The sequence below is a fragment of the Schistocerca cancellata genome, chromosome 6 (assembly GCF_023864275.1).
Source record: "Schistocerca cancellata isolate TAMUIC-IGC-003103 chromosome 6, iqSchCanc2.1, whole genome shotgun sequence".
Lineage (NCBI taxonomy): Eukaryota > Metazoa > Arthropoda > Insecta > Orthoptera > Acrididae > Schistocerca > Schistocerca cancellata.
The window spans coordinates 402,096,442-402,110,261 of record NC_064631.1 but is presented as its reverse complement, the minus strand read 5'-3'; the positions used below and the strand labels follow the sequence as shown (position 1 = coordinate 402,110,261).

General features: G+C 42.7%; 1 protein-coding gene across 1 annotated transcript in view; it reads left to right on the top strand.

The window, feature by feature from the left end:
• Positions 1–6,795, top strand: part of LOC126191339 (cytochrome P450 6k1-like) — a 60,831-nt gene extending 54,036 nt beyond the window's left edge. The window contains exon 5 of the mRNA XM_049932173.1: positions 6,384–6,795. Coding sequence (XP_049788130.1) covers positions 6,384–6,556 — 173 coding nt within the window. The 3' untranslated portion in view covers positions 6,557–6,795. The remainder of the gene's footprint in view (positions 1–6,383) is intronic.
• Positions 6,796–13,820: the final 7,025 nt, after the last annotated feature.

The following is a 13,820-nucleotide window of genomic DNA, read 5'->3' as shown; positions in this document are numbered from 1 at the left end:
CCTTATACATCTTGAGTAATTTGGGACATATCACCGTTGGTGCTAAATCGTCCGAAACAAACAGGATACAGAGGGAGCAGTAGGCCATCTAGATTATTTGAATGAAACGATAGTCATGTTGGCCCTTGACTTACGTTAACGTAGTACGTGTGCCACCAAAAAATGGTTCAAATGGCTCTGAGCACTATGAGACTTAACATCTGAGGTCATCAGTCCCCTAGAACTTAGAACAACTTAAACCTAACTAACCTAAGGACATCACACACATTCATGCTCGAGGCAGGATTCGAACCTGCGACCGTAGCAGTCGCGCGGTTGCAGACTGAAATGCCTAGAACTGCTCGGCAACAAACGTTTCTCTGACAACAGTATCATCTTTGAAACAGACCAAAAAATTTTCAACTTTCTATTGCACATACATAAAACCATCCTAATAATAATGAAATACACAGCAATATTGTTGTTGTTGTGGTCTTCAGTCCTGAGACTGGTTTGATGCAGCTCTCCATACTACTCTATCCTGTGCAAGCTGCTTCATCTCCCAGTACCTACTGCAACCTACATCCTTCTGAATCTGCTTGGTGTATTCATCTCTTGGTCTCCCTCTACGATTTTTACCCTCCACGCTGCCCTCCAATGCTAAATTGGTGATCCCTTGATGCCTCAGAACATGTCCAACCAATCGATCCCTTCTTCTAGCAATAAAGACGCCGGGAATACTGACAGACATAGCAAACGAGATAAAAGTTTTCCAAGTGCTTCCATTACTTTGTGGTTTTTTCGGCGCTGCTGGGGCAGAATGCAGTAGTATGAACTGGATAACCTGTACTTGCCATTAAAGATCGCGGTTACAATTAGTCCTTGTAAGTTTCCTTTACTTTAACAGATTATTTTACTGACATGCGTTAGTGCGCTACGTTTAGCTTTTTTGCTGTGTGTTGAAGAGTTTTCTCCGTATGAAGCTCCGTGAGAACTACTGATTTGTGAAGATGACAATGGATCATCAGATTCATTTTATTTTGTACACTGTTTAGGAAAGCTTGATAAGGACGTAGTATCGTTCCGCAGCCTACGCGCTATGTGGTAAAAATGTAATTCTAAGGTCTGCCATATATGCAACTGTAAGAAATCCTTCAGTTTTCTGCCATAATTAAATCGTAACTAAGTATTTTCGGATTCATACTAAACTTGGCCCCTTTATATTAAATGATACCTTTTCAGTGACATACGAGTATATTATTCGGTATAACTAGAAATTTGCGTCCAATCGCCATGTGATATTATACTAAATTTTCGTTGATTAAACAGCTAATATTACCGCCATCTGAAACTACATTTACACCATTTCTACAGCAATGGAAATAATGTAACTGGCTTTCATACAATGAGCTATGCTTCTTGTTCCAGCTGCGACTGTATCTGAATCATGTGTATGCAATCTTTAAACATCAAAAATGGATAGTAATGACGTCTAAACCACATTTTATTACGGAAAGCGCATTCCTAATCTACATCTACATCTACATTTATACTCCGCAAGCCACCCAACGGTGTGTGGCGAAGGGCAGTTTACGTGCCACTGTCATTACCTCCCTTTCCTGTTCCAGTCGCGTATGGTTCGCGGGAAGAACGTGAAACACCCCCGTTTAATTCCTTTACTGGATTTTGTGTGATTTATCGAGGCCGCCAAGCAGTTAATTATAATGATTATATGACCGTGTGCTTAATGGATGAAAGGCTATCGGTTTTTCTGCTGTGGATTCGGGGGTATTTCAACCGAGTGCAGCTGTTTTGCAACGGAATAGTGGAATGATTGAAAGTTTGTCTATTATTAAGGACCACAAAGGTTGCGATGTACAAACTGTATTGTATTTTCTACGAACACACAAATTCTGAGGCAGTTGCTACCTTCGCCTTACACATCTAATTACGGTTATATCTCTTATTGGTCACTGATTTTAGGTATTTCGTCACACGCAATGATGATGGTGAACATCCACAACAATCCTCACTGCAATCCATGGTTGTTGCTGGCCGACGCGGTTGACGCGAAACACGAAATTCTGCACTTGTCACTTTTGGTGTCATATCACTCGTGAATTGGTATCGATGAGGGTCCACCCCACGCCGATTATGGGGACGCGCTCATTCGTCACACTCCGGTGAATTTACTCGACCACCATTCTTGCCCGTCTGTCCAGTACTACCGCTTGCTCGACATTCCCAGTACTACTCCGCACTCGACACTAGTCTCACAGTCTCCTGCAGCGCTTGACAATCGACTCCTGCCTACTATCGACCTGGGCGTCGGATACTAGCATCTATGTTCGTGGGATGACTGATTCCTTACAAACGACTGCCGGAAAGCATCCGAGCGCAATCGAATCTCTTTAATTTTACATTCGTAATCTCCTCGGGAGGGGGAAGCAATATATTCGATACCTCATCCAGAAACGCACCCTCTCGAAACCTGGACAGCAAACTACACCGCGATGCAGAGCGCCTCTCTTGCGGAGCCTGACACTTGAGTTTGCTAAACATCTCCGTAACGCTATCACGCTTACTTAATAACCCTGTGACGAAACGCGCCGCTCTTCTTTGTTTCTTCTCTATCTCCTCTGTCAACCCGACTTGATACGGATCCCACACTGATGAGCAATACTCAAGTATAGGTCGAATGAGTATTTTGTAAGCCACCTCCTTTGTTGATGGACTACATTTTCTAAGGACTCTCCCAATGAATCTCAACCTGGTACCCGCCTTACCAACAATTAATTTTATATGATCATTCCAATTCAAATCGTTCCGCACGCATACTCCCAGATATTTTACAGAAGTAACTGCTACCAGTGTTTGTTCTGATATCATATAGTCATACAATAAAGGATCCTTCTTTCTATGTATTCGCAAGACATTACATTTATGTATGTTAAGGGTCAGTTGCCACTCCCTGCACCAAGTGCCTATCCGCTGCAGATCTTCCTGCATTTCGCTGCAATTTTCTAATGCTGCAACTTCTCTGTTTACTACAGCATCATCCGCGAAAAGCCGCATGGAACTTCCGACACTATCTACTAGGTCATTTATATATATTGTGAAAAGCAATGGTCCCATAACACTCCCCTGTGGCACGCCAGAGGTTACTTTAACGTCTGTAGACGTCTCTCCGTTGATAAAAACATGCTGTGTTCTGTTTGCTAAAAAGTCTTCAATCCAGCCACACAGCTGGTCTGATATTCCGTAGGCTCTTACTTTGTTTATCAGGCGACAGTGCGGAACTGTATCGAACGCCTTCCGGAAGTGAAGGAAAATGGCATCTACTGGGAGCCTGTATTTAATATTTTCTGGGTCTCATGAACAAATAAAGCGAGTTGGGTCTCACACGATCGTTGTTTCCGGAATCCATGTTGATTCCTACAGAGTAGATTCTGGGTTTCCAGAAATTACATGATACGCGAGCAAAAAACATGTTCTAAAATTCTACAACAGATCGATGTCAGAGATATAGGCCTATAGTTTTGTGCTTCTGCTCGACGACCCTTCTTGAAAACTGGGACTAGCTGTGCTCTTTTCCAATCATTTGGAACAGCAAATAAACAATTTTTTCAGCCTTCAGTTGCAAGGTAATTTTACTCGTTTACCTAGGTTTCGATTCCAGTAATGGAATCTTCTTCAGAACAAAAAATGAAATTATTTTGTGAGCCAAACACTGGCCATGTCACAGATTAAAAATTAAAACATTGAAGATGTGACATGGCCAGTGTTTGGCTCACAAAATAATTTCATTTTTTGTTCTGAAGAAGATTCCATTACTGGAATCGAAACCTAGGTAAACGAGTAAAATTACCTTGCAACTGAAGGCTGAAAAAATTGTTTATTTGCTGTACATTTCACAGTTGCTGACACGCTGCAATATGTTAAAGATTTGTAAAATCATTTGGAACCTTCCGTTCCTCTACAGACTTGCGGTACACGGCTGTTAGAAGGGGGGGGGGGGGGGGCAAGTTCTTTCGCGTACTCTGTGTAGAATCGAATTGGTATCTCGTCAGGTCCAGCGGACTTTCCTCTGTTGAGTGATTTCAGTTGCTTTTCTATTCCTGCGACACTTATTTCGATGTCAGCCATTTTTTCGTATTTAGAGAAGGAACTGCAGTGCGGTCTTCCTCTGTTAAACAGCTTTGGAAAAAGGTGTTTAGTATTTCAGCTTTACGCGTGTCATCTTCTGTTTCAATACCATCATCATCCCAGAGTGTCTGGATATGCTGTTTCGATCCACTTACTGATTTAAGGTAAGACCAGAACTTCCTAGGATTTTCTGTCAAGTCGGTACATAGAATTTTACTTTCGAATTCACTGAACGCTTCACGCATAGTCCTCCTTACGCTAACTTTGACATCGTTTAGCTTCTGTTTGTCTGAGAGGTTTTGGCTGCGTTTAAACTTGCAGTGAAGCTCTCTTTGCTGACAGGACTAAGATATCTGGCAAAGAAGAACATTAAACAAAGATTTAGGTGGGGTGGGTGCTAAAACGCTAAACATTTCATAGTATAGTCCACATCGTTATCATTCATGTACGCCTACAAGATGTCGGAGGCGGTTTCGAGTTCTATAAAAAACTTGAAACACCTTCCCAATGCTACTATGTTACCAAATCGAGTTCTTTATTGTCTGTCTTCTTGCAAAAAGTAGATACAAAACTTTCTTTTGTATCAAAAGTCAAAAATACATTTTTTTGATAAACGTCAAGAGCGAAGTTCGCCGCACATCTTCTCTCTGTTTCTGAGGGATTATCCCGTCATGTGGTTTCCATTCCCTCAAGATTTGGCACAGTTTATTTTATGTAAGTTCGTGGCCGGTGGCGCTTGCTGTAGCCTGAGACGTCAGTTAAAACTGGGAAGGAATTGGTGGGCTCCACCTGTCTCTGAATTATGTACACTTAATTCTGTCAATTATGATATATTAAATATTTGTAGAATTGTGCTTTGTGAAAACTACGGTTCGGCAGTTTTGATACACTACATAAATGACGTAGTAAATGGCATGATTGCCGGTAGTTGGACACACACACACACACACACACACACAAAGGAATATGTGAGAAAGAAAATGGGAGCCGACGCTTAGTCTTTGTTTTTTGTTTGTTTGTTTAGTTTTTTCACGTAATTAGAATTGCACATCATTCAGTGTTAGTCCATCCTTTATATTATATCTATACAGAGTATAAATTGGATTTTGTAATTAATAGACGTTAATTGATAGTGTGACTTTTGCACTTTTACGTAACCAATGTCGTTATTTTTGATGCAAGTACATTTTACATGCGCAAGCATAAGAAAATGTATAATTATTATTATTGTTATTTTGTTCTCAATAGAACGTTCTTCATCTTGATGAAATGCAAGAGATTCCTGTTATTATTGATAAATGCGAAAATTGTTTATTGGGAAAGTTCGACGAAGTATGTATGCGATGTTTGATATATTTTTGTTTTGCATTTTTTAGCTTTCTGTTGAGAAAATTGCGTTTTATAGCGCTATATGATAAATCTAGCTTGTTTTCCTTATTTTTACTACAACATCCCTCGGTTTTACGTTACAAATAAACAATAAAACCTGAATTAAACGTTGCCAATTTGAGTTTTACTATAAACACTCTATAATATTGACTAAGGGACAGGAGGATTACTTTGCAGAAAAAAACGTGTTCCGTAGGTTACCCGGCCCTTTATATATCTTCACTCAGTTTCTACAAGGTTCACCACTTCTGGCGTTTAGGGGAATCTAGTAAGACACTGATTGCTTACGGAAAGGGAACGATCATTATGAGGTAACGCCGAGTAGGTATGCAACAGCTAATGCAGGTACTAATGTATCTGACCAAAGATACTACGAAAACTATCTTAGTGTACGTTTACGTACGGTAGTCTAGGAAGCCTACAATAGTTTTACAAGTCTGCTTGTGCCTCGTATTTTAAGACATGAAGACTAGGGACCATTCCATAATTCCCTTAAACCTCGTGGAAAACCGTGTAACCACACTCAGAGTGGCCTGTGTATGAGATGGATGGTCGTAAGTCCATCCTCTCTCGCAAGCTAGCACGCTGCACATTATGGTTTATAAGGAATTCATTGCCGAACACCTTATGTTGATTAAAACACTTGTAATACAGGATTTCAACGTTATAAACTCCTGATACCTCTCTGTGGCTATAAAGAATCAATACAGGTTCAGTTGACAGAATAATTTCGAAACTTATAAAAAAATCTTATGTGAGATGTTGAATAAAATATTTTTTTTTGATTCGCTACCATATTTCAAGAGTGATAATATGTAACATTATTTTCGTACATTTAACGGAGTGATGTGTCGCTTATTTTGTTGCAGGTATGCGTTTCGCGTTAATGCAGGTGAAGACGGCGATAGTACATCTGCTGTCAAACTTTGACTTACTGCCTGTTGGAGACATGAAGCTACGGTTGGCTCCGAACAGCCCAGTGCCGACACCAATTGGCGGAATCAACCTGAGGTTGGAGCGGCGACAAAAGCCTGTGTGCTGAAGACCTGCACCCACTACGCTCTGCTCTGCAGAAATGTCTGTTCACATCCGCTGACAAGCGGATCCAACATTAGCACTTTTCCGAGGTGGAACATCAGCGCCATCTTGTTAATAAGACTGTGATATTGAAGATTTTGGCTAGTGACCATTTTCCTATTGATACTGCTATTGTAACAACAGGTGTCATTCATTTTTTCCTACATCGTATGGAGTGTTCATTAAGACTGTTATCACTGTAAAGTAGAGTTATTATTTATTTCTCATTAAAGATTTTACTGGTAATGCGTGCTTCTTAGTTACCTTGTTGCTTCTGCATGTCACGAAGAAGTGTTGGTGTCTTCTCCTCACTTGAAACCTAGTCTACTTAGCTACCTGCTATTTCTACAATCAATTGTTTCAATCAAAAACACAGTCGGAATGTTTCTTGTTTGTGTACCGTTCTGAACATCAATAGTGATCACGTTAACATCCATATATGTTTATGTCTCCACAGATTATTGATATGAAAGTTTAGAAAACCACTATAACTGTTAACTTTTGTGGATTTAATTACCCATAGAAAGTTTCATTGTATACGAACATCATCAGGTGCCCTGCAATTCAATAAGACAGATGTTAGGTAAAAATCTACTAAAACGTGCCATAAACAGATTATATTCTGCCGGAAAACATTAGTACGCCTGGAAACACGACGTCGATTTCGATCCGATGACGGGATACGCAACCTAGCGGATAGTAGATGCTCTGGTTATGCTGTGGTTATGAGTCATCTGTGGAATGCCATAAGGAAGGCTCATAGCTAGAGGGCTTAATGCGAGGCACACGTGAAACAAGCAGGCTGCAACGTCATGGAAAAGCACTCGTGTTTCCTATAGCCAACTGGGCGAGTTTGAAAGTGGTCAAAGTATGGATCATGGCCTTCCGAGTAATGGGATGGTCTTTCGGAGAATTGCCACACACGTTGGACGTGCTACGTCGGTTGTGCAATGACGCTGGTATCAGCCGTCTCGTGAACAATGTCACACCTGCAGACGAGATTCTGGACGTCCATGCAGCATAGACTCCTGCCAGGATCGTCGTATTGTAAGGGCAGCGTGGCGGAATCGTACAGCTACCACAGCAGAAGTAAGAGGACTTGTGAGCCAAGACGTGTCAACACGATCCGTTGCGAACTGGTTATTTTCGCTGGGACTACAGGCACGCACACCTCTAGCCAGTCTACGTCTACAGCTCGCCTAGTGCCAATAGAGAATCACTTGGAATAGCGCACAGTGGTCTGCAACATTGGAAGCAGACTCTCCTTGCACGCACCTCATGGTCGTTTGCGTGTATATCATACACCGGATAAGCCCTATCTCATAGAGTGCATTCGTCCAAGACAAAGTGACCCCATTCCAGGCCTTACGGTCTGGGATGCAATAAGCTACAACTCCCGTTGACCTTGGGTGTTTCTGTTTGGGACGCTAATATTGTTAGACCCGTTCTTTTGCATTCCTTGCAACAAGAAGGTGATTCGTTGTTCCAACATAATCGTGCTCACCCCCACACAGCCCGTGAAACTGAACGTGCTTTGCAAGACTTGCCTACAATCAAGCACCTTGGGATATGACGGGACGAGAAGTGTTTCTTGAGGTTCGTCAACCAATAACTCTTGCATAGCTACGTAAACACGTCGAACAGGCGTATCCCATGACCATATTCGCCATCTGCATGATCAACTGGATGATACAGTCAGCACCTGCGTTGCCACCTGTGTAGGCTACACCACTTGCTGCAATGGGTGTTCCAGCATGGGTCGGTACCTGGAACCTCAGAGCCGCTTGTACTACCGACATGTAAAAGTAATCATGTAATGTACTCCACATGTGCTGTTGCAACTATAAATCTTAAGTGAATTGGAAACCTCTCAAAGGGTGCTCTGATTTTTTTTCCGGCAGTGTATGTAACTGTCACAGCTAGTATTCACCAATAGTCTTTGTAAATAATAGAAAGTGACAGAAACATTTGGTGTCATGGTTTGAAATGCATAATCACCCAAGAAAACGTTGAGAGATACATCTTGCAATATGACAAGTACAATGCTTCACTTCGTTGGCTGTACTTGATGTAAGCACAGGAAGAAGTACGCTGATGAGCCAAAACATCGTGAACACCTCCTTAATAGCTTCTTTGTCCTTCCTTGGAACGAAATACATCACTGATTCTGTGTGTCAGGGATCCGACAGTTTGTTGGTAGGTTTGTGGAGGTATGTGGCATTAGATGTCTAAGTACAGATCACGTAATTCGAGAAAATAACGTGCCGATAACTTTCCTACCCTGTGATGGCGCCCGATAGCTACCTAGATAGATTTCATAGGATTTAAATAGGGTGGATTTGGTCTCCAAGACATAGACATCAACGTGAGTTCACTATAATGCTCTTCACTCTAGCAGAGGTTCTGGTTCTGCGACATGGACAACTGTACTTGTGAAAGAAGACATCACCGTCGGAGAAGACATGAAACGTGAAGGGATGCAGAGGGTTCGAAGCTGTCAGCGTGACTTCGAGTGCTAGCACAGGTCCCATGCAAGCGCTGGGGAATGTTTCCCGTCACACAGTACTGCTGCCACCAGCCAGTGTCCGTGGCGCGGTGCACGTTTCGAGCCGCCGATAATTTCGAGACGGCGTTTTTGGAGACAATCATCGCCCTAGTGTGGCAAAAACGTGAGTCATCCGAAGAACAGACACGTTGCCATTGATCGACGGTCGAATCGCGATGGTCCCGTGCCCACTGCAGCCGCAATTGACGACGTCATTGGGTCAACATGTGAACACGTAGGGGTGGTTGCTGCGGAGCTCCATGTTCAACAATGTGAGATTAACGGTGTGCTCGAAACACTTGTGCCAGCACCAGCATTGTGCTCTTTCGGCAGAGATGCCACAGATCACCATCTATGCTACTTTACGGAGCAGACAAACCTCCGAACCCCACGCTCTGTGGAGAGTTGTGCAGGTCCAACCATTTAGTGCCTAGTGGCAGTTTCAGTGTCCTACCAATTTCCGTAGATGCTCACGACAATAGGACGTCACTTTCGATACCCTCATCGCTTTAGAGACACTCATCCACAGGCTCTGGTTAGTAACAATGTGCACTTTGTCAAAGTCGTTTATCTGAATGTATTTCCCTATTTGCATCCCTTATCTTTGCAAGGGTGGCCCCCGTCCGTGTCTGCTCCGCTTACATACTTTTGTTACCGTGTCACGTGTCCGCAACGCCACCAGGTGGCATCCAACATCGCGCTGGGCAGAGGTCATAATGTTTTGGCTGAACAGTGGATGTGCTGCGCACCGAGTGAAGTGCAGGTATCTACTGGGCTGGATACGCAGGGCTGATCAACGAAAGAAGTAAACACGTAACTGCTTTTTATATATCAAGCGCAACATGTGGATTTAAGGCTTCGTAATCATTACAAACAAAGATAATGACTTAAAGTTCGAGAATGTAACTTAATTAAGACACATACGCAGAAGCGCAGCTGAAAGCTGAAATGTAAAATTACAATAATTACCCCACGAACGCCAAACGAAATTTTTACAGGAACGAATTACAGATTTGACAGTCAAGTGCTAAATAAACTGTGAAGTTTTTTAACATTTTATAATAACGGAAAATCGATTATGTATAAAACTGGAGAAACCTCAGCACATAATTGTAACAGCTTGTGATGCTCATAGGTCACAACTGTAGACACACTACCAAATGTTCTTGCAATTACACATCGGCCAACGGCATTAGATAATGAATTAAGGGCGTGTGCAAGAGCAAACAATAATTAATGTACAGTAACGAAATTTCGGGAATACATTTGTCTAGCTAACATATTTAAGTGAGCAACATTGCAAAGTCACAAGTTAACGTAAGTGCGAAACAGTCCATTGCAAATGTGAACTGCTGATACATTGATAACCGGTGTAACCGTCAGAATACAGAACGTAAGCATGCAAACGTGCATGTATTGTGTCATACAGGTGCCGGATATCAGTTCGAGGGATTGAATTCCATGCCTGTTGAACTTCGTCGGCCAATAAAAGGGTGGTTAATAGTGTTTGTGAATGGTGGTGGGGTTGTCGTTCTGTTACGTCGGATATGTGCTCGATTGGAGACATATTCGGTGATTGAGCAGAACAAGGTAACATGTCGACACTGTGTAGAGCTCTCTTTATGTCCATCTTTTCAGAGATGGTGTGGGAGCTCAGCTGTTAAGTACAGAACGTCAAATCAAACAACTTTCTACCGTCAAAATTGCCAAATTCTTATTTCATCGAGCTACCAGTTTCGGCGATATATTACTCCATCATCAGACCCACAGACCGACGCATAGAAAGATCCCAACCTGGGTTCCAGTCAAAATAAATGTCAGCATTCAAACACTGGTGTCTGGAGATTTTTGAGACAGGGATCACTTCAAACATCACCTACCGAGTCGGCATTGTATGTCCTATGTGCATGCTCCAACTAACATTCCACGTTCAGAGTCTATTAATGCCCATCGAGCTTCCATAATCACGTCGGAAACGTTTTCACATGAGTACAAATGACATTTCTACCAACGTACCGCGATTTTATAGCTTGTGAACGCAGTGCTACCACCATTTGTCCATGTGCATATCGCTATCCCATGACTTGTCACCTCACTCAGTGTCCATCTACTCAGTTTGACCTGAACGAACTGGCAAAACGGGAATGAGTATTTTGCAATAAGCCGTGGTCGAACATGTCATGTTCGTAGTCTCCCGTCGTAGCTTCACTCAGGGGCTGACATTTTCTTCTTAATTTGGACGATTCTGGCACCCTTAAGAAGGGCCTGGTTGGCATACGAACATGTCCTTAAGGAAGCCGGCTGTACTTTTGCACAGCTGCTTGCATATAGGGAGGAACAAATTCCGGAATCATAGTTGAAAAATGCCAGCGTTAATCCATGAATGAACTCGTAAGTCGTAGTTTTCTACTGCTCACATAACCTGTCAACGTCACCACCTTCCTTGGTCTGACAGCCGTATAGGTAAAGAGCACTACAGTGGTTTCTGCGGCAGCAGATGCCAATTGCCTTTTAGCGACTGTATGGACAAGCCCACGATCGCCTGATCCTGTTACCAATCTAGTAAAAGACGACCGCCATGGGGATTAACTTTATGGCTTTTTTCTCAAAAGGTAGACGTGATTATTGTTAAGCTCGCTGTTTCTCCACCTCTGCACTTCCTTTTTCACAGCTAGGTTCATGGAAGGTTATGGCGGTTATTTATATTCTTGAAGTAAGAAGTGAAGTGATTTCCATCAATTGTGCTCTTGTGTCCCAACATTGTATTTCTGTTTGGTTACGAAATCCTCATGCTTCTAAAATAAACCGTACCTTCATCAGGCAGACTAGTCTGCCCCTACATCCACGGCAGGGAGCAGCCAGGTGGGTGCCCCGTGGCACACTCCTACTTCCACAGCGCGCACTACAAGTCGCTTCACTGCGCCTGGTCGTGCATCTAGCTGCACGTAGCGTCACCGTAGCATAACTGCCTAGCACTCATACAAGAGCAGTGCGTTGATACAACCCTCACACGGCCTTATATTCGACGTCCTCAGCCCACCTTACTGGGAGGGTCTATATGCTCGTACGGTACCACTGCACCTGTCGACATCAGGGCCAACGTCTTGCTGCATCATAACCTCCTCATCAACCACGTATTTCTCCCCTGGATTGTCTGCTTCGTTGGCCCAAACAGACGGAAACTGGGAGGTGCGAGATCCGACTGTAGAATGTATAAGGAAGAACAGGCCAATGAAGTTTTGTGGACTCTTCTCTGGTTCGCAGACTTCTGTGGGGCCTTACGTTCAAATGGAAAAGGACAAGCTCACTTGCGAATCACGCACAGGAACACACGGATCGGAGGCGAATTGTTATAGACAACGTATTTTGTCCGTGCGTGTTATTAGTGACGTATCTATCGAGACCACATTGGCGGAAATTCCAACCGCTACCATTATATTTGTAGTAAAAGTGAAGATTGACAATAATATGTAGAACTTGTTGGTGGTACGCAAGAGGCCAACACCTGAAGAGGCTGATATTTTGAAAATCTGAACTTTAAGTTGAAATGTAAAGTGGTGGAGGCACTTAGGATTTATTTTCAATTTGTTGTGTTTTTCATCTCGCATAGTGTGAGGACATTAGTTTTTACCAGACACTCGTTTACAATCTATGTTTGGTAATTGAAAGGCCTTACATTTGAATAGAAAGAAAAATAAACCTTCATTCGTTAAACATAAGTTTTCGTCTCCGCGTTATAATTTACTCAGTACGAACTTCTAGTAATTAATTTTAGAAAAGGAAAGAATTTAGAAAGGAAAGTAAAACTTACAGTTCTGTCACTGCCGTTTTGTTTCCTGTTCGTTGTGATGAGCCCATGTTTCATCGCCTGTGACGATGCTCGACAAAAAAATTGTCACTATAAGTCTCGTAACTTGCGAGAGATTCCGCAGAGATAGGCCTTTGATCCTCTTTATGGTCTTCTGTTATACGATGAGGAAACCAGCGGGTACACACCTATGAGAACCCCAACTGGTGGAGAGTGAATCAGTGACACCAACAGAAACATCCAGTTATGTAGCGAGATGTTTGGTTGTGATATGTCGATCACCTCGATTAAGAGTGTCCGCACGTTCCATCACTATAGGTGAGACAGCTGTGTGGAACCAGGCGGCACTCGGAATATTGGATAGATTTGCGCGACCTTGTTACGATGATTATTCACGTCTCGTCCAACGACTCAAGGTGCTTTTGTTCACTGCCAGAACTAAATGACAACTCAATGACAACTCTCTGTTTGGAAAGCACAACCGTTACAGACGCCATTTTGATGGCAACGTGTATCACCGCCCCCTATCGGAACTTCTAGAATCTGTAGAGGCTGAAGCGGGAATATTCCACGATGTATCACAACCGAAATTGGCCCGAGAAAAAAATGGTGTTGCATTACTTATTGCACGCACCTCGTAAATCTGTTAAACTACTTTAATCCTGGCATACTATTTATTATACCCGCTTACCACCTTTTGTCTTGTTCCAGCGGCTGGAAACTACGTTTCCCCAATTGTTTTACTGCCCTAAGGAATACGCTCAACAGAATAACTGTCGCCAATGTATGAATTCCTTCTCCAGTCCTATACTATTCACTGCGAGCATTATTAGCATTTCGTTGCATGCCAAAGTTACTTACCCGAGTTGAAGCAAC